The 21,829-nt window shown below is 44.1% G+C and overlaps 1 protein-coding gene across 2 annotated transcripts in view; it reads right to left on the bottom strand.

Moving 5' to 3' along the window:
• Positions 1 to 1,357: 1,357 nt before the first annotated feature.
• The window catches only part of LOC306918851 (glyceraldehyde-3-phosphate dehydrogenase-like), a 63,460-nt gene continuing 42,988 nt past the window's right edge, over positions 1,358 to 21,829 (bottom strand). For both annotated transcript variants that reach the window (XM_079531705.1, XM_079531706.1), the window contains exons 3-13: positions 16,720 to 16,822; positions 15,088 to 15,197; positions 14,680 to 14,770; positions 13,281 to 13,396; positions 12,336 to 12,417; positions 11,532 to 11,683; positions 10,062 to 10,140; positions 7,967 to 8,050; positions 7,004 to 7,101; positions 2,289 to 2,360; positions 1,358 to 1,480 (exon numbers count right to left, since the gene is read on the bottom strand). In XM_079531705.1, the coding sequence (XP_079387831.1) occupies position 1,480; positions 2,289 to 2,360; positions 7,004 to 7,101; positions 7,967 to 8,050; positions 10,062 to 10,140; positions 11,532 to 11,683; positions 12,336 to 12,417; positions 13,281 to 13,396; positions 14,680 to 14,770; positions 15,088 to 15,197; positions 16,720 to 16,822 (988 nt within the window). In that variant the 3' untranslated portion in view covers positions 1,358 to 1,479. The remainder of the gene's footprint in view (positions 1,481 to 2,288; positions 2,361 to 7,003; positions 7,102 to 7,966; positions 8,051 to 10,061; positions 10,141 to 11,531; positions 11,684 to 12,335; positions 12,418 to 13,280; positions 13,397 to 14,679; positions 14,771 to 15,087; positions 15,198 to 16,719; positions 16,823 to 21,829) is intronic.

Raw genomic sequence — 21,829 nt, forward strand, 5'->3', positions numbered from 1 at the left:
TAGACCAGAAAGCACGCTGGCAGGGCCAGGCTACCCACCCCTCTAGACCAGAAAGCACGCTGGCAGGGCCAGGCTACCCACCCCTCTAGACCAGAAAGCACGCTGGCAGGGCCAGGCTACCCGCCCCTCTAGACCAGAAAGCACGCTGGCAGGGCCAGGCTACCCGCCCCTCTAGACCAGAAAGCACGCTGGCAGGGCCAGGCTACCCACCCCTCTAGACCAGAAAGCACGCTGGCAGGGCCAGGCTACCACCCACCCCTCTAGACCAGAAAGCACGCTGGCAGGGCCAGGCTACCCGCCCCTCTAGACCAGAAAGCACGCTGGCTGGGCCAGGCTACCCGCCCCTCTAGACCAGAAAGCACGCTGGCTGGGCCAGGCTACCCGCCCCTCTAGACCAGAAAGCACGCTGGCTGGGCCAGGCTACCCACCCCTCTAGACCAGAAAGCACGCTGGCAGGGCCAGGCTACCCGCCCCTCTAGACCAGAAAGCACGCTGGCAGGGCCAGGCTACCCACCCCTCTAGACCAGAAAGCACGCTGGCAGGGCCAGGCTACCCGCCCCTCTAGACCAGAAAGCACGCTGGCAGGGCCAGGCTACCCGCCCCTCTAGACCAGAAAGCACGCTGGCTGGGGCCACACTATACACACACAATGTATTTCATCACACAGACCACAGAAACATCAGATTATGGTACAAATGGAGGATTTTTATTGATTTGTTCAAGTGTAGTAAAGACCCGTCCATTAGGCGATATACAGTTCAGTGATGGAACAACTGTGATAATTGTGTAGATATAGATACAGTAGGTAACAACATATACTGTACCTACGATTAGTCCGAACATAGCAGAGGTTATCGTTTATTGTATAAAAAGGAAATGTAAACTAAGATTTCTCCTCTAGAGGGAATAGGAAGGAGGGGGGAGGGGGGGGGGTGTTGTTCCCATGAGGATGAACAGAAAGATGACACGAGTCCAGTTAAAGATGGTGCTAGGAGCATCTTTACAGTCAAAGATGGTACTAGGAGCATCTTTACAGTCAAAGATGGTACTAGGAACATCTTTACAGTCAAAGATGGTACTAGGAACATCTTTACAGTCAAAGATGGTGCTAGGAGCATCTTTACAGTCAAAGATGGTACTAGGAACATCTTTACAGTCAAAGATGGTGCTAGGAGCATCTTTACAGTCAAAGATGGTACTAGGAAGGAACATCTTTACAGTCAAAGATGGTGCTAGGAGCATCTTTACAGTCAAAGATGGTGCTCGGAAGGAGCATCTTTACAGTCAAAGATGGTGCTAGGAGCATCTTTACAGTCAAAGATGGTGCTAGGAAGGAACATCTTTACAGTCAAAGATGGTGCTAGGAGCATCTTTACAGTCAAAGATGGTGCTAGGAAGGAACATCTACACGACTTCCTTGTTCTGCATGTGCAGGAGAAGGTCAATGACGCGGTGGCTGTAGGCGTACTCGTTGTCGTACCTACAGAGAGAGAGAGAGAGAGAGAGAGAGAGAGAGAGAGAGAGAGAGAGAGAGAGAGAGAGAGAGTGAGAGACCGTGGAGAGAGAGAGAGAGAGAGAGAGAGAGAGAGAGAGAGAGTGAGAGACCGTGGAGAGAGAGAGAGAGAGAGAGAGAGAGAGAGAGAGAGAGAGAGAGAGACCGTGGAGAGAGAGAGAGAGAGAGAGAGAGAGAGAGAGAGAGAGAGAGAGAGAGAGAGAGAGAGAGAGATTTTAGAAGCACTTTATTCAAACCAAGTCTTTCCAACTCAGCCCGTGTTATTTGAACATCATCAACCCACGGGACAGTGTTAGTCAACTCAGATGATCCCAAAACCGTTTTCCAAGGCCACACAAGTACAGTATACCCAAAACAAAAAACAGCCAAATTAAAATTGAAATAAATAAATAAATATATATAACACTCTTTTAGAAGCAAAGCATCAACTCCCCATCATCCCGTGGCAGGCACCCCCCCCCCCCCCCCCCAGCAGCCCAGATGAAATAAAATGAATAAAATAGAAAGCTTCCAAATGGTTAGTCAACTTGCACTAGTCATGCTTCAGCTCAAGCCAGGCAGCTAGCAGCCCCGTGTTAAAAGCCTGCTCTGGACCACCAAAGCCCCCCTTTATCTTTATCTGTACATATCGTATTATATTACGTTTGGCGTGTGGTCCAGATCGCAAGCTTTATTAGCCCCTTCTTCCAGACACAGGAATTGAGCACATCGGGAGCACATCAACCCGTTAACACCGTCAACCTTAACACGGTCGTATATAGTAATCGGTCCTTACTAATGCTCGTGGCTGTACATGTGCAGGAGGAGGTCGCACACACGGTGGCTGTAGCCGTACTCATTGTCGTACCTAGAGTTAGTGAGAGAGGGAGAGAGAGGGAGAAGTTTGGGGCGGGCCTTGTGTGTGTGTGTGTGTGTGTGTGTGTGTGTGTGTGTGTGTGTGTGTGTGTGAATGTGTGGGGAAGAAGCCTTCCCCACACATGTGTGTGTGTGTGTGTGTGTGTGTGTGTGTGTGTGTGTGTGTGTGTGTGTGTGTGTGTGTGTGTGTGTGTGTGTGTGTGTGTGTGTATGTGTGTGTGAATGTGTGGGGAAGAAGCCTTCCCCACACATTGTGTGTGTGTGTGTGTGTGTGTGTGTGTGTGTGTGTGTGTGTGTATGTGTGTGTGAATGTGTGGGGAAGAAGCCTTCCCCACACATTGTGTGTGTGTGTGTGTGTGTGTGTGTGTGTGTGTGTGTGTGTGTGTGTGTGTGTGTGTGTGTGTGTGTGTGAGTGAATGTGTGGGGAAGAAGCCTTCCCCACACATTGTGTGTGTGTGTGTGTGTGTGTGTGTGTGTGTGTGTGTGTGTGTGTGTGTGTGTGTGTGTGTGTGTGTGTGTGTGTGTGTGTGTGTGTGTGTGTGTATGTGTGTGTGTGTGTGTGTGTGTGAATGTGTGGGGAAGAAGCCTTCCCCACACATTGTGTGTGTGTGTGTGTGTGTGTGTGTGTGTGTGTGTGTGTGTGTGTGTGTGTGTGTGTGTGTGTGTGTGTGTGAGTGAATGTGTGGGGAAGAAGCCTTCCCCACACATTGTGTGTGTGTGTGTGTGTGTGTGTGTGTGTGTGTGTGTTAATGTGGGGGGAAGAAGCCTTCCCCACACATTGTGTGTGTGTGTGTGTGTGTGTGTGTGTGTGTGTGTGTGTGTGTGTGTGTGTGTTAATGTGTGGGGAAGAAGCCTTCCCCACACATTGTGTGTGTGTGTGTGTGTGTGTGTGTGTGTGTGTGTGTGTGTGTGTGTGTGTGTGTGTGTGTGTGTGTGTGTGTGTTAATGTGGGGGGAAGAAGCCTTCCCCACACATTGTGTGTGTGTGTGTGTGTGTGTGTGTGTGTGTGTGTGTGTGTGTGTGTGTGTGTGTGTGTGTGTGTGTGTGTGTGTGTGTGTGTGTGTGTGTGTGTGTGTGTGTGTGTGTGTGTGTTAATGTGTGGGGAAGAAGCCTTCCCAGACTGAAAGGAGGATCAAATAACATGCTAGATTTTGTTTTAGCATGCTGTCTGCATGCTATTCGCAGCTAGCCTGATTATCAGACTGTAGCTTTCTTGAAGCTTCAGTCTGACATTGTCTCCTGTCTGAGCGATTTCAAGGGGGAGGGGATTAGAATTTCCCTCAACCCTCTGTGTGTTGCGCTGCGTGATGACGCTGAAAACGGGACTCGGAGCTGATTGGTTGTTCGTTAGACCCACCCCCACCACCGATTCTCATTGGATAATACATTTTTGTACCGAAGAAATTATAGGTTCACAGTGCAACACCAGACCAAGAGATGCAGTCCACTCAGAGAGTGGGCGGGGTCTTTGGGCTGGATCCAGGCTAATTTGCAGCACAAAACAGCCTAGTAGTGCATATATATACGGATGTTAGGTCCATAACATCATATATATACGGATGTTAGGTCCATAACATCATATATATACGGATGTTAGGTCCATAACATCATATATATACGGATGTTAGGTCCATAACATCATATATATACGGATGTTAGCTCCATAACATCATGGGGTTGAATATCTGAGGTATATATACAGCCTTCTTTTTGGTTTGTTTGTTTGTTAAACGCTTTCTGACAGAAAACCTTTCTGATGGTTTCAGTTATAGGTTAGGTTTCTGGTTTAAGGACTTCAGTGTTTCGTACCATACTATTGTATGAGTACAGAACAAAGAATGTTTGCTTTCGCCATCTTTGTTGAAGAAGAGTCTGGGCATAGTTGTATTTTGTACGGTTAAGGTTACGTTCAAGCAGTTATTGTGAGTTATATATAGTTACGAAGCCCGATTCCCTGAATAGTTACAGTTTGTGTAGCTATTTACAGGGAAGCGGGTATAATTATAATGCTTATATGAGGTTAGGTTTGATGTTAGATTTCGGTTAGAGGGTTATTAAACCTGCGTCGATAAGGAAGGACATTTCCCGGTACAGCAGACAAAAGACCCTGGGTGGATGGCGTCTGCCGCATGAATGCTGCGAATGGCACTGTAGGTGTCATATGGGATGGAGCGGAACGCATCAGAAATGTGGACCTCCTCTATATGGGGCCTCCCACGGGTCACGGACAAGGTCAGAGAGAGCAGGATTAGGCTGCGTCACCAGTGAGAACTAGTGAGGCGAGCAAAACGGACACTGGGAGCAAATCCAACCAAGGCACAGCTTGGAAGGGAAAGGGGCACAGACACCACCACCACCACCACCACCGCCTACGCAGACACACTGCGGAGCGACAGGGAAGCTAACAACACTGCAGAGCTCAGGACCCTGATGCTAGACACAGGAGAGAGGGGAGGACGGCAGCCATTCAAGTGTCCAGAGTATAGATGCATGTTGTTGGCTAGTCCGAGCTCTCGCAACGCAAGTGAGACAAGCAAGACTTTTAGTATAGTGAGAAAAGAAAGGTGGCACTGTCTGTAAGCTGCTGTGGCAGGAAAACTCTCCTAGGCCCTTATCGTTGGGGTTAGTAGTTCTATAAATAAGATGTCGTTACTTTAGGTCAGGTCACTGGCTCTGTGTCTATTGTTCTGTCAAATAATACTATTACTTGACAGAACAGTACAGGGTACAGGGTACAGGGCAGCCTATATTTCAGCCTATATATTATATAGGCTGAAATATATAGGCTACCCCACATGTGTTGGACCTGTACAGGAAGGCACAACGTTGCCCTCCACCCACTTTCAGCACCTTCGCAATATAGACATAATATTTTGTCAGCGTGTCATTATTTGCAAAATGAATTTCCCAACCTTACTGTATATGAAGTGAATTTTCCAAACCACACCAGAGAGTGACCTGCCCAAAATACTGTAAAATACTGTAAACTCCAATAAATACACCAGCAACACATTGACCTACTGTTGATTATTAACCACTGTATACTTTGTCGTACGACGAATACTGAAAACAAGCTCGCAACACAGAACACACCACATCGCACACAGAACACACCACATCGCACACAGAACACACCACATCGCACACAGAACACGCCACATCGCACATTTGTTTGCACATTTGTTTGCTTGACCATCTGCTATTTTGCACCATTTTGGATTTTTCCAACAGTATGATATATATAATTACATTTTTAGACCCAAAAACAGGGATGCCGGGCTGAAAGTGGTTAATGACCAACAGTGTAAAGCACATTAAAGAGAGGCCAAGCAGATGCTGCTTAATATTATGGGTTAATGCAGTGGTTCCAAAAGTGGGGTCCGGGGACCCCCATGGGTCCTTGAGGGAGTTCCAGGGGGGACCCAGCTAAATGATAATTTGTAACCAAATGGACCCTTATGGGTCTGTAACTCAGAGAGTGTACAAATGGAATTTGTACACTCTCAGAGTTAAATTAGCATTGATTTTACAATATAAATTGGGGGTCCCAGAGATAGAAATGCTATTCAACGGGGGGTCCGTAGACGAATGCATGTCAAACTGGGGGTCCTTGAAATTAAACGGGTTGAAAATCACTGCGAGAGCCGTACAAATCTTCTCTTATTTGGGTCCCTGGCATATCTTTTCAAATGGGGGGTCCGCGGGGCTAATTAGTGTCAATTAGGGGGTCCTTGACATGGAAAAGTTTGGGAACCACTGGGTTAATGCATCAAAGAGCTGAGAGGCTCGCTCTGAAGAGCAGGACCAAACATAAAGTCTCTCTGAAGAGCAGGACCAAACATAAAGTCTCTCTGAAGAGCAGGACCAAACATAAAGTCTCTCTGAAGAGCAGGACCAAACATAAAGTCTCTCTGAAGAGCAGGACCAAACATAAAGTCGCTCTGAAGAGCAGGACCAAACATAAAGTCTCTCTGAAGAGCAGGACCAAACATAAAGTCTCTCTGAAGAGCAGGACCAAACATAAAGTCTCTCTGAAGAGCAGGACCAAACATAAAGTCTCTCTGAAGAGCAGGACCAAACATAAAGTCTCTCTGAAGAGCAGGACCAAACATAAAGTCTCTCTGAAGAGCAGGACCAAACATAAAGTCTCTCTGAAGAGCAGGACCAAACATAAAGTCTCTCTGAAGAGCAGGACCAAACATAAAGTCTCTCTGAAGAGCAGGACCAAACATAAAGTCTCTCTGAAGAGCAGGACCAAACATAAAGTCTCTCTGAAGAGCAGGACCAAACATAAAGTCTCTCTGAAGAGCAGGACCAAACATAAAGTCTCTCTGAAGAGCAGGACCAAACATAAAGTCTCTCTGAAGAGCAGGACCAAACATAAAGTCTCTCTGAAGAGCAGGACCAAACATAAAGTCTCTCTGAAGAGCAGGACCAAACATAAAGTCTCTCTGAAGAGCAGGACCAAACATAAAGTCGCTCTGAAGAGCAGGACCAAACATAAAGTCGCTCTGAAGAGCAGGACCAAACATAAAGTCTCTCTGAAGAGCAGGACCAAACATAAAGTCGCTCTGAAGAGCAGGACCAAACATAAAGTCGCTCTGAAGAGCAGGACCAAACATAAAGTTTCCGTACCAGGACACCAGCTTGACAAAGTGGTCGTTCAGGGCAATGCAGGCGTTGGCATCAAAGATGGAGGAGCGCACGTCACCGTTGAAGTCTGTGGACACAACCTGAGGAGACGGACGGACGGACAGGTGGGAGAAGATGATGGTTAGATCATCCTCGCCTCAAATGATTGCCTTTGTTTTACTGGTGGGCAGTGCATGTACCTACAGTACTTAAGTAGCCTACAGTACTTAAGTAGCCTACAGTACTTAAGTAAATGTTCTAAAATATCAAATTGTACATCTAAAACTGCACAACATTGAGCCCTAAACCAACAGTAACCAGAGATGTGTCTCCATCTAGTGGCTACATCTGTACATTACATCTTGAGCATGGCAAGACACATGGGTCATATTTGAATTAATCAATGCTTGACCTTCTGAAAATAAATACTGTGTTTCAGGTCATTAAACTCCCAAGTGGAAGACACACTCAGGACCGCTGGAGGAGATGTCTGTCACTCTGCCTGCTGAACAGGTGTGCTTGTTTTATGTACCTGGTCCCAGGGACAAATTAGCCATTGGGCCAGTGGGGCCGTGGCCCAGGGTCCCTTGGCTCTCAGGGGCCCTTCAGGGAAATTGGACCGTCAGGTACTAGGTTTGACACCCTGAAATGGGCTCCTGGGGCCCTTCATTGGCCATTTATTTTGTTACATTTATGTCAAAAAGGTGATAAAAACACTGACAAACATAAAAGTGTCGCACGCATGCGTGCTATGGGGGCCCTGCAAAGATTACCGGCCCAGGGGCCCTTGTGGGGGTTAATCCGTCCCTGCCTGGTCCTCCTCTGTTTATCTATGTTTGAAGTTCAGGTGTGCTTGTTTTATGTACCTGGTCCTCTGTGTATCTATGTTTGAAAGAGGTGTGCTTGTTTTATGTACCTGGTCCTCTGTGTATCTATGTTTGAAACAGGTGTGCTTGTTTTATGTACCTGGTCCTCTGTGTATCCCAGAACTCCATGCATGGGTCCATCAGCTGCAGCCTTGACAACCTTCCTGATCGCCTCCATCGGTGCCTGCAGTGAAATTAAGCTGTGTTAAAGGACCACTTCACATTTCACTTCACAGTGAAATGAAGCTGTGTTACGGTCGAGGCAGCATAGGCTTTATTATGGTAGAGTAAAATGGTAAATGTTGCATTTATATAGCGTCTTTATCCAAGGTGCTTTACATAGATTGTGCATCACATTCACCCATTCAAACACACATCCATACACCGATGGCAGAGGAAACCATGCAAGGCACCAACCAGCACATCGGGAGCAATTAGGGGTTCAGTGTCTATGTTTATGTTTATGTTTATTGAAGGATCCCCATTAGAGACACATGACTGAGCCTCTAGTCTTCCTGGGGTCCTGCTCAAGGACACTTCGACACTGACTCTGGGGGAGCCCGGGTTCGAACTGGCAACCTTGCGGTTAACATCCGGCCACTCTACCGCTGAGCCACCGCCGCCCGAGTACAAGTATTTGTTAAGGTAGAGTAGAGGCCTTTAATTGATAAGTAGCCTATTGTTGATGAGTGTAGCCTATTGTTGATGAGTGTAGCCTATTGTTGATGAGTGTAGCCTATTGTTGATGAGTGTAGCCTATTGTTGATGAGTGTAGCCTATTGTTGATGAGTGTACGTGTATGTGATGAGTGTAGCCTATTGTTGATGAGTGTAGCCTATTGTTGATGAGTGTAGCCTATTGTTGATGAGTGTAGCCTATTGTTGATGAGTGTAGCCTAGTGTTGATGAGTGTAGCCTATTGTTGATGAGTGTAGCCTATTGTTGATGAGTGTAGCCTATTGTTGATGAGTGTAGCCTATTGTTGATGAGTGTAGCCTAGTGTTGATGAGTGTAGCCTATTGTTGATGAGTGTAGCCTATTGTTGATGAGTGTAGCCTATTGTTGATGAGTGTAGCCTAGTGTTGATGAGTGTAGCCTATTGTTGATGAGTGTAGCCTAGTGTTGATGAGTGTAGCCTATTGTTGATGAGTGTAGCCTAGTGTTGATGAGTGTAGCCTATTGTTGATGAGTGTAGCCTAGTGTTGATGAGTGTAGCCTAGTGTTGATGAGTGTAGCCTATTGTTGATGAGTGTAGCCTATTGTTGATGAGTGTAGCCTATTGTTGATGAGTGTAGCCTATTGTTGATGAGTGTAGCCTATTGTTGATGAGTGTAGCCTAGTGTTGATGAGTGTAGCCTAGTGTTGATGAGTGTAGCCTAGTGTTGATGAGTGTACGTATATGTGTACGTATATGTGCTTATTGTTGATGAGTGTACGTATATGTGTACGTATATGTGCTTATTGTTGATGAGTGTACGTATATGTGCTTTTACAGTAAATTAAAAAAGGGCAATCTTGGAAAAATAATTAAACCCATAATAATTAAATCAGGAATTAAATTCTGTTCAAAAACAGCTCCTTTATGAACCTCCTCTTTATTACAGGCCTATTTGTTTCTTAGTAAAATCTCACCAGCATAACTGTGACTTTGGCCGTAGCTGTGGTTTTTATTATTATTATTATTTAGTAGTGCTACACCAAACTAAAGTTATCCAGTCAGTGTTGATTTCGTCGACTAATACTAAGACAAATGTTCGTCGACTACCTTTTTTTACTGACACTGACTGATGACTAAAACTAAGACTAAATATACTGACAATTTCGTCGACAAATAAAAACTCAACTAAAATATTAGGAAGGGACTAGTGGACAAGAGATCCAGTAGAAGTAATTTTGCACTTGGTTGCATGCTGGAAATATGTGATCTATACAAGCTCAGCTGTGAGCTTGTAGATCGGCTATTTTCAGCAAGTGTAAAATCAGTCATGACGACGACATCAAGGCCCGCCAAAATACATTTTAGTCGACTAAATCACCTGTAGATTTAGTCGACTAAAACTAGACTAACACTAAAACATTCCAGGTGACTAAAATGCGACTAAAACTAAATGAAGATTCATTCCAATTAGACTATGACTAAAACTAAAACTACGAAAGTTGCAGCCAAAAACATCACTGTATATCCGGTGCACTTACGGGCCTCTCCAGACGCACGGTCAGGTCAATCACGGACACGTTGGGGGTGGGGACACGGAACGCCATACCGGTCAGCTTGCTGCGAGGCAAGAGAGACAGAGACACGTTTTACACCCAAGACACATCACAGGGTGAAAGGACAACATGTTTTCTTGGTCGCATCCATTGTATCTATATTAGGTTATCTCACATTGTTGATCAAAACAGGCCTTCTATATCTGGGGTTCCCAAACTGTGGGTGCTGGGAGGTCCCCAAATGATTAGCTTTAGGGGGTCCTCAACTCCCCAAAAGATTAGCTTTAGGGGGTCCTCAACTCCCCAGATGATTAGCTTAATGTGCAACATTGTTTTCTCAGGCACCCATCGGTAAACAACATACAAGTGTATAGGTCTATACAGGGTATCTTCTGCACATTTTTAAGTGACAGTTTACAGACTTTGAATACTTTTAAACCAGACTTGTAATGCCTACAATTCCAAGTGCTTAATGTCAGGGTGTGTGTGTGTGTGTGTGTGTGTGTGTGTGTGTGTGTGTGTGTGTGTGTGTGTGTGTGTGTGTGTGTGTGTGTCCGTCCTCCGGATCATTTTCAAATGATCCAATTCCGATCATTTTGAAAATGACGTGATCGGCTCTGATTTCCGATCACGTGATCGGATTGAGACAGAGGTGGGCAACTGACGGCCCGGGGGCCACATGCGGCCCCCACCTTCACTTAATGCGGCCCGCAGTTTAATATCAGAATACTGATATAGTATTGATTTCAGCTGTTACAATTCCACAACATGCAAACATGACCTGATTTAATTATACTTAATGACTAGTATTAAATGACTAGTACTTAACGACTATATCATTGTCTTTTTGTGTACAATTTGTATTTAGTTCATAAAGTTATCAAAACTAAAACTAAATCCAATTTGTATTTAGTTCATAAAGTTATCAAAACTAAAACTAAATCCATTTGAAAATCAATAAAAAGGTTACTTTTCAGTATTCTAATAAAAAAAAAGCAAAATCAAAATTCAGTATTTCAATTCAAATAATAGCAAAACATAGCTGGTCTACAAGCTCAAATCGCGACGCGTTTTGAGCTTGTAGATCGGCTATTTTTGCTACGACAGTAATATGCAATGCGGCCCCTCTGGAGTGAGTGTGGAAATATAGTGGCCCTCGCCATCGTCAGAGTTGCACCACCCCTGCCCTATACTGACGTTGAGCTCGGGCACCACTTTGCCCCCATAGTCTTGGCGGCTCATCTTACCCGTTGAGCTCGGGCACCACTTTGCCCCCATAGTCTTGGCGGCTCATCTTACCCGTTGAGCTCGGGCACCACTTTGCCCCCATAGTCTTGGCGGCTCATCTTACCCGTTGAGCTCGGGCACCACTTTGCCCCCATAGTCTTGGCGGCTCATCTTACCCGTTGAGCTCGGGCACCACTTTGCCCCCATAGTCTTGGCGGCTCATCTTACCCGTTGAGCTCGGGCACCACTTTGCCCACAGCCTTGGCGGCTCCGGTGGAGGCGGGGATGATGTTCTGGGCGGCGCCGCGGCCATCCCTCCACAGCTTGCCGGACGGTCCGTCAACGGTCTTCTGGGTGGCGGTCACAGCGTGGACGGTGCTCTGCACGGTAAAAACACCACACAGGACGGAGCGACCGTTATGCTGCGTTCACTTCACAGCACGGGCAGATGCAAAAGATTTCAAAGATAAAATGCCGAAATATACATATATAGGACTGGAGTGGTTATTCTGGTTAATGTATGTGTTGTAATTAAAAATGTATCAAAATCTACAAAGAAACTAGTAACTAAAGTTTTCAAATAATCGCGTAGGGGAGTAAAAGTATACAATATTTGCCTCTGTAGTGGAGTAGAAGTAAAACTATTCATATTGCAGAATGTCCCATTTCAAAAGTTCAAAATGTGTACAAAGTCTATTGAAAATAGCCGATCTACAAGCTCTCAAGCGATCAGCTATTTTCAAATTGCCCAAATGTAGGCCTATAGGGTTGAAGTGGTTAATGTATGTTTTCTAATCAAAATTAAAATCTCCAAAGTTTATTTGTTTATTTAGACGGGACAGAGTAACTAGTAACTTAAGTTTTCAAATAATTGTAGTGAAGTAAAAGTACAAATTTTGGCTCCGAGATGTAGTGGAAGTAGAAGTAAAAGTACTGGAAATTGTAAATCCTCCAGTAAAGTACAAATATCTTAAAATTCCCGGTTATTAAAATTCCCGGTTATTTAGGTGTAAACTAAAGGGTCTTTCTTACCATGAGACCCTCAATGATTCCGAAGTTATCGTTGATGACCTTGGCCAGAGGAGCCAGGCAGTTGGTGGTGCAGGAAGCATTGCTGTGGATCAGAAGAACAAGTTAATTTGTTTTCTTCTTTTACTTTTTATTTAGATTAGCCAATCGTTTTGTACCCCTCCCAATTCAATCGTTTACGCCAGTTAATTCCTCCCACTGCTCTTGTACCCTAGATATAGTGCTTCACCTGCCAGTGGGTGAGGAGCCCCCACCGGGCTCCTCCCGCTCAATATTCTACCAGGCCTTTAGGAGTACATATAGCGAACAAAGAACACCCGCCGCGCCCAAGAAGCTTCCCTCCCCGGAAGCCGGATGTAGTGAATTTACACACAAACAAGACTCTGGTGGTGAGTAGATATTTACCCGTGCCCCCACCCAAGCATAGCCAATAGAGCGTCGCAATCCCGCCCCTTACCAGGGCCCAGGAAATGATTCCCCGTTCATTTTCCTCATAGACATTTCAAAAAGTATTTATTTAAAGACCTTTTAAGCGTCGTACAAAGCCAACTCGAGTTGTGAGAAATCATGACAACAACATTTTCGGGCCGAACAAATAATTAGAAGGAAGAAGAAAACGGCAGGTTACAATACTTTTTGTTGTTGTTTTTCTTCTTTGTAATTATTTGTTTGGTCCAAAATATTGTGTTTATTGTCATTTTGTTACGACTCGAGTTGGCTTTGTACGACGCTTAAAAGGTCTTTAAATAAATACTTTTTGAAATGTCTATGGGAAAAATGCATTGGGAATTATTTCCTGGGCCTGGCGTCGTCATGAAAGGGGACGGGACTGCGACGCTCTATAATATCTACTAATACAGACTGTAAAAAAAAATGCCACAAATAAACGTTTTTCTGCTCTCCAACACAAAACCAACTTGCACCCTGGATGGAGGAGTCGACCCGTACCTGACGACGGTCATGGATGGGTCGTACTTGTCGTGGTTGACTCCCATGACGAACATAGGGGCGTCGGCGCTGGGGGCGGAGATCAACACCCTCTTGGCACCACCCTTGAAGTGAGCCTGTCGATGGAGCCACAGTTCAAATGTTCAAATGACGTCACAGTGGAGGCTTTTATAGTCTTTTCGTGATGCAGTACACACACGGCCTTAAGACTTATAAGATCAGATTTAACATTAAAGAAAAATAAACCAGACAGTGGCCTTGTGGTTAGAGTGTCCGTCCTGAAACTGGGAGGTCGGGGGTTCGATCCCCGGCCGGGTCATACCAAAGACTGTAAAATTGGGACCCAATGCCCTTCCTGCTTGGCACTCAGCATCAAAGGGTTGGATTGGGGGGTCAAATCAAATAATCAAATGATTCCCGACTCACTCACCAAGAGAGATGGGTCAAATGCGGAGAACAATTTCACAGCGGTAACGTGTGTGACAAATCATACGACTTTGACTTTAAACATCAAAATAATAAAATGTGCCAGTTGTAGGGTGAGAGTTTTTAATGCAGCATTACTGCTGTTAATGCCGTCGACGTTTGGGCTATAGAAACAGATTGTATGAAATATGACTGACTCGACAGCTGCCCGACGATATCGCAGAGACAGTTATGTTCATGTTTTGGACCACAATTCTTATATGAGACGATTTTAAGATGACCCCATAATGTTATTCTCCATAGAGGGAAAAAAACGTCAGCGAACCCCTTGGAACCAGGGGATGAGCGAGTGACGTCAGGACTTTAGAACCAGGGGATGAGCGAGTGACGTCAGGACTTTAGAACCAGGGGATGAGCGAGTGACGTCAGGACTTTAGAACCAGGGGATGAGCGAGTGACGTCAGGACTTTAGAACCAGGGGATGAGCGAGTGACGTCAGGACTTTAGAACCAGGGGATGAGCGAGTGACGTCAGGACTTTAGAACCAGGGGATGAGCGAGTGACGTCAGGACTTTAGAACCAGGGGATGAGCGAGTGACGTCACGACTTCGGCACTGACTCTATAGGTAAACAACTTACAGAGGCCTAGCTTGTCGATGGTGGTGAATGCTATGGACATGCTGCGGTAACGTATTTCTAGACAACTTACAGCGGCCTTGTCGATGGTGGTGAATGCTATGGACATGCTGCGGTAACGTATTTCTAGACAACTTACAGCGGCCTTGTCGATGGTGGTGAATGCTATGGACATGCTGCGGTAACGTATTTCTAGACAACTTACAGCGGCCTTGTCGATGGTGGTGAATGCTATGGACATGCTGCGGTAACGTATTTCTAGACAACTTACAGCGGCCTTGTCGGTGGTGGTGAATGCTATCGACATGCTGCGGTAACGTATTTCTAGACAACTTACAGCGCACTTGTCGATGGTGGTGAACACACCGGTGGACTCAACAACGTAGTAAGCTCCAGCCTGTTCCCAGGGGATGTCAGCTGGGTTCCTCCTGAACAACACACACACACACACCCAGGAAGTTGATTAGACTCTAATCAACTTACTCTAAATGCAGGGGTTCTCAACCCGTGGGTCGCGACCCCTCAGGGGGTCGCCAAATTATTTTGGGGGGTCCCCAAATTATTATTATTATTATTATTTTTTTTTTAAACTGAATGGCTGGAAAATGGAAATTAAGAATTTACATAGTATGTGGTGCATGATGGAGTCATGGGCCACGGGCCGGGTGTGTGTGTGCATGTGTGTGTGTGTGTGTGTGTGTGCGTGCATGTGTGTGTGTGTGTGTGCGTGCGTGCGTGCACGTACTCGTGGAAGACGGTGATCTTCATGTTTCCGATGCACAGCTTGCCGTCCTCGTTCCTCACATCGCCGTGCTTCCACACGCCGTGGGTGGAGTCATACTTGAACATGTACACCTGGAGCAGGGAAACAGCGCCACCATCAGTACAACGTTAGAATAGTTTTGAACATGTACACCTGGAGCAGGGAAACAGCGCCACCATCAGTACAACGTTAGAATAGTTTTGAACATGTACACCTGGAGCAGGGAAACAGCGCCACCATCAGCACAACGTTAGAATAGTTTTGAACATGTACACCTGGAGCAGGGAAACAGCGCCACCATCAGCACAACGTTAGAATAGTTTTGAACATGAACACCTGGAGCAGGGAAACAGCGCCACCATCAGTACAACGTTAGAATAGTTTGAACATGTACACCTGGAGCAGGGAAACTGCGCCACCATCAGTACAACGTTAGAATAGTTTTGAACACCTGGTTTTCATTTTTCTTTCTCATCCGGTTCATTGTAATTCAAATTTTTTTACAGCGAATTTGTTTGTTTCTATTGGTTTTTATTTTGAAAATGCTAATAGTTTTAGTTTGTTTTATACTTTGGGTTATTTATTTGTGAGGTGCAGGATTGAAAAGGTAAGTATTTTTGTAATAAAAACGTAGCAAAAGCTAGCCTTTAAAAATGTATCCAGTTACAGATGAACCACAACAGTTATAAAAAACTAAAACAAAGGTGCATTTCGTCTATAATTTCAGTTCCTTTTAGTTGGGTTTGTAAACACATAGTTGACTATATACCCTATTGGCCTGAATATAACACATAGTTGACTATATACCCTATTGGCCTGAATATAACACATAGTTGACTATATACCCTATTGGCCTGAATATAACACATAGTTGACTATATACCCTATTGGCCTGAATATAACACATAGTTGACTATATACCCTATTGGCCTGAATATAACACATAGTTGACTATATACCCTATTGGCCTGAATATAACACATAGTTGACTATATACCCTATTGGCCTGAATATAACACATAGTTGACTATATACCCTATTGGCCTGAATATAAGACAAGGCCAAGTTTTTTCCCAATGGAAATATCCTCTAAAACGATCGTCGTATTAAAATTGGGGACTATAGAGACTATTTGACATTATACAACAGGCCGTTTGGAGGAAGCAATCTAATTGGTTGAAACAGCCTTCTAGCCGTGGTTCAAACGAGCACCACTCCACACCTAATCAAAACAAATAATTCAGCTGCTCTGTTCTCCCAGAGCGCAGCAGACTCGGTGGCTAGTTTCTTGGGACATTTGTGGTCGTATTGACTACATCTGTCATTAAAAAAATATGTAAGGGTAACTGTTGTATAATTGCAATATTACACTGCACTTACAACTTGATTATTGCCACTTCAGTGATACTTGCGGAACTCGACTACGTCTCGTTCCTGACTGCATCACTGTCGTGGCAATAATCACGTTAAACCACACCCTCTCGTGTAATATTGCTTAATTCAATGTTGTTTTTCCACAAATGAGTCTTGAAGAATGGGAGTCGTCTTATAATCAGAGTCGTCTTATAATTCGGGACGATACGGGTATATAGTTGACAAGCGGCCATCACTCACCATGTAGTCGACATCAATGAACGGGTCATTGATGGCCACAATGTCGACCTTGCCACCGCCGTTGAGGGCAGCGCGGGTCACCAGGCGACCGATGCGTCCAAATCTGAAACACACAAAGAACAGGCACACACACACCGGTCAGTTGACTTGGTTCAGCAACACAAGCACATATTAGGCCCCATTTACACTGGCAGCCAAATCCAGCCTGAATCAGATATATGTGCCACATCCAGATTGGAATATGATTTGTTTACATAAGTCTAATAAATGTGACCAGATTTGACTGAGAGCCTGTCATCGTGCAACCTACCGGTTTTCAGATTTTTCAGAAAAACGTATTTTTATCCAAAATGAGTTAATAGCACAGGCAGACTCTTCGCAACATGTCTGAAATAAGTGTCAGAGCTGAAATCGACATGTAAATATGAAATAAATGCTTAAACTTGTAGCTAGGTGTAATGTTAGAGACCACAGAAGACATGTCAATATGAAATAAATGCTTAAACATGTAACTAGGTGTAATGTTAGAGTCCACAGAAGACATGTAAATATGAAATAAATGCTTAAACATGTAACTAGGTGTAATGTTAGAGACCACAGAAGACATGTGAATATGAAATAAATGCTTAAACATGTAGCTGGTGTAATGTTAGAGACCACAGAAGACATGTAAATATGAAATAAATGCTTAAACATGTAGCTACGTGTAATGTTAGAGACCACAGAAGACATGTACATATGAAATAAATGCTTAAACATGTAGCTAGGTGTAATGTTAGAGTCCACAGAAGACATGTAAATATGAAATAAATGCTTAAACATGTAGCTAGGTGTAATGTTAGAGACCACAGAAGACATGTAAATATGAAATAAATGCTTAAACATGTAGCTACGTGTAATGTTAGAGACCACAGAAGACATGTACATATGAAATAAATGCTTAAACATGTAGCTATAGGTGTAACGTTAGAGACCACAGAAGACATGTAAATATGAAATAAATGCTTAAACATGTAGCTAGGTGTAATGTTAGAGACCACAGAAGACATGTAAATATGAAATAAATGCTTAAACATGTAACTAGGTGTAATGTTAGAGTCCACAGAAGACATGTAAATGTGAAATAAATGCTTAAACATGTAGCTAGGTGTAATGTTAGAGACCACAGAAGTGAACCTTTCAAGCCTGTTCTCAACTCGCTGTTTCTCTGCCAGACATTACTCTATAAGCCAGATCCTCTGTCTGGCTGTTGGATGTTGTCCAAAATGTATAGGGGGGGATGAAAATAGACAATGGAAGAACAGAGGAATGTGACAGCTGTGAGGAGAAAGAGAGAGAGAGAGAGAGAGAGAGAGAGAGAGAGAGAGAGAGAGAGAGAGAAGGTGCTGCCACACTATGGAAAGAGCCGCGCACGTTCTCGGCTGCGCGCAGCTTAAATTCTGTGTCACCGTCTCCACACCATAGCGCAAAACGGTCTTAAGCTGCGCACTTCTTAAGCTGCGCGCAGCTTAAATTCTGAGTTTTTAGACAGCTGGTGGATGGAAAAGAAGCTCCACCTCCGCGGAAGACTTGAGCGGAGGAGAGCGTTTCCGGGAATCTGGCCGTCGCGCAAGTATTCGGCGGAGGTGGAGCTTAATTTCCATCCACCAGCTGTCTAAAAACTCAAGCTTTAAGCTACGCGCAGCCGAGAACGTGCGCAGCTCTTTTGACCGTGTGGCAGCACCTAGACAGCTGGTGGATGGAAAAGAAGCTCCACCTCCGCGGACTTTTTGCGCGACGGCCAGATTCCCGGAAACGCTCTCCTCCGCGCAAAAAGTCCGCGGAGGTGGAGCTTATTTTCCATCCACCAGCTGTCTAAAAACTCGGAATTTAAGCTGCGCAGAGCTTAAGAAGTGCGTGGCTGTCGACCGTTTTGCGTTTAGGTGTGGAAAGGGCTAGAGAGAGGCTCTGGCAGGATTCAGGCTGCCAGTCTGAACGCACAGATGTGTGACAGATCCAATCAGGTCACTTAAAATAAATGAATAGAATAAACACAGGTCTAGAGAGAAGTATACAACCTTCATCTCTGTATTACAGATTCATTACTACAATGAATTACTAAAATACCAAAAATGACATTTTTGATCCAACAAGAAAGGAACAGTTTATGTTAAATATAGGCCTAAATACAAACTGTGCAACATTAATAGGGTCGTATTCTCCAGCAGACAGATTAATAACATGTATTTGTCCTTGCCTTGCATTTTGGGACACTAATATGTTGTTCAAATGCAACCTATAACTGTGGTGCAGTACTCCTCACGTCCAACAGGTGTCAGTGCAACCCCACCGAAAGGACCATGTCAGACAACTGGAATGACGGAATCACCCCAATGCTAATGTTGGTGGAAAAAGTACTCCCATTCTTTACTCAAGCAAAAATATCACTAATGCAATGTAGAAATACTGTAACTTTGTAGTAAGTATAGTAGTAAGTATTGGCATCAAAATATACTTTAAAGTACCAAAAGTAGAAAGTACTCATTATGCAGAAGGTTTTCAAAGTTCACAAAGTTTTCAAAGTTTGAAAGTTAAAAAAGAAAAAGAAAAAAAGGAAAAAGAAAATAGCAGATCTACAAGCTCACAATGCACCGTCCGTGACACATTGTGAGCTTGTAGGTCGTCTATTTACAAATGGCCGAAATGTATATAGGGCTGAAGTGGTGTTTATAATAATAATAATAATAATAATAATCTCAAAGTAGCGATAGTAACATTAATGTTTTGAGGAATAAATGTGTATAATGTCAGGTGGAAACCTCATAATGTCAAACACTATTACTTTCGAGGATTCAAATCCAAAAGAAGCAGATCTACAAGCTCAAAGTGAGTCGCTTTGCGCCACATTTGGAGCTTGTAGATCTGCTACTTTTGATGCACAAAAAGTTACAATATGGAGATGAGAGATTTAAATGCCCGACAGCTATACGATAATATAAATGTACTAAACCTTAATCCATTTAGACCTGAGGACGATTCTACAAATGTCTTCTAAATCCTGACAGTTTTATGAAAAACCCCATGTTTCTATGTCAGTCGTTCTATTTGTCACTATGACATTTCTCCTCTACATTAAGCCATCCTCTTTAGTATTAGCAGTGGGTTTAGTCTATAGTGCCATTAATACATGCAGCGCCCTGCAGGGGGCACTGTCGCAGTGCCGCTATGTCTTGCATTATAGGCATTGCAACCATTATGTAAGTGTGTGCGTGTGCGTGTGCGTGTGTGTGTGTGCGTGCGTGTGTGCGTGCGTGCCTTCAGTATAGACAGGTGTCACATGACACAAGGCTATCTGTATGTACCCAGCGGTGTCTGTTTAACCAGCGTGACACCGACACGCCCACCCACCATGAACTAAAATAAGACACCCCTTCCATATGTAAAGGTCAAGTGCACAGATAAGGGGGGGGGGGGGGGGGGGGGGGCAAAGAAAAGTGTCAGTAATCGAGAGACAGCAGCAAGAGGAGTTAACGGGACATTATGGGCACTAGATTTGCCCGTAAACCTCAAGTTTAGCAGCAGATACAGTTAATATATGGTAATATACAGGTGTGATGGTACATATACAGTTAATATATGGTAATATACAGGTGTGATGGTACATATACAGTTAATATATGGTAATATACAGGTGTGATGGTACATATACAGTTAATATATGGTAATATACAGGTGTGATGGTACATATACAGTTAATATATGGTAATATACAGGTGTGATGGTACATATACAGTTAATATATGGTAATATACAGGTGTGATGGTACATATACAGTTAATATATGGTAATATACAGGTGTGATGGTACAACTCGGGAGTTTACCGGAGTTTGTTGGAAAGTTTAACGGGAGTTTCCTGTAATATAAACTTCCGTATTCCATGCTTTTTGCGCAGTGTTTGTTATCAAGTTTAACAGATCAGAATGTTTTTTTTTTTGTTTGTTTTTTTACTTTTATAGCTGCTATAATTATAATAATAATTGTATTGACCTTTTTTGTTTGTTTTTTACCCCCCATTATTAGATCACTTCCTGAAAATATCTAGTCTCCATGACAACCCTATAGGGGGCCCCAGTGGGTCATTACATTTTTTTTAACTTTTGAGAAATATTGCTTATAGCAGCTTTAAGGATGTAAGGATTAATAGAAATAATAAAGATAAACAAAAAAAATCATTGTTGGTTAAACATAAATTAATAAAACAAATGTCACAATGTTTGTGTTGTAACTTAAAGCGTGTTAAGCTTGTAGATCAGCTATTTCCGATATGTTGTACATTTATTTGGAAAAGAAAAAAATAAATGGACCCATTAGGGTTCGCTTGGTTCCATTTGTACACTCTCAGAGTTACAGACCCATAAGGGTCCATTAAGGTTCCATTTGTACACTCTCAGAGTTACAGACCCATAAGGGTCCATGTGGTTCCATTTGTACACTCTCAGAGTTACAGACCCATAAGGGTCCATGTGGTTCCATTTGTACACTCTCAGAGTTACAGACCCATAAGGGTCCATGTGGTTCCAAACTATCATTTGGCTGCATGGGGACCCCCCTGGAACTCCCTCAGGGACCCCTGGGGGTCCCGGGACCCCACTTTGGAAGCACTAACATCCACCTCTGTCTGTCTGGGTGTTGGATGTTGTCCAAAATGTATAGGAGGATAAAAATAGACAGAACAGAGGAATGTGACAGCTGTGAGAGAGAGAGAGAGAGAGAGAGAGAGAGAGAGAGAGAGAGAGAGAGAGAGAGAGAGAGAGAGAGGGCGATAGACAGAGACAGAGACAGAGACAGAGAGAGATAGCGATAGACAGAGACAGAGACAGAGAGAGATAGCGATAGACAGAGACAGAGACAGAGAGAGAGAGAGAGAGAGAGAGAGAGAGAGAGAGAGAGAGAGAGAGAGAGAGAGAGAGAGAGAGCGATAGACAGAGACAGAGAGAGAGAGAGAGAGAGAGAGAGAGAGGAGAGGGAGAGGGAGAGGGAGAGAGGGAGAGATAGAGAGAGAGAGGAGAGAGAGAGAGAGAGAGAGAGAGAGAGAGAGAGAGCGATAGGACAGAGACAGAGAGAGAGAGA

Source organism: Electrona antarctica (genome assembly GCF_951216825.1).
Source record: "Electrona antarctica genome assembly, contig: scaffold_94, whole genome shotgun sequence".
NCBI lineage: Eukaryota > Metazoa > Chordata > Actinopteri > Myctophiformes > Myctophidae > Electrona > Electrona antarctica.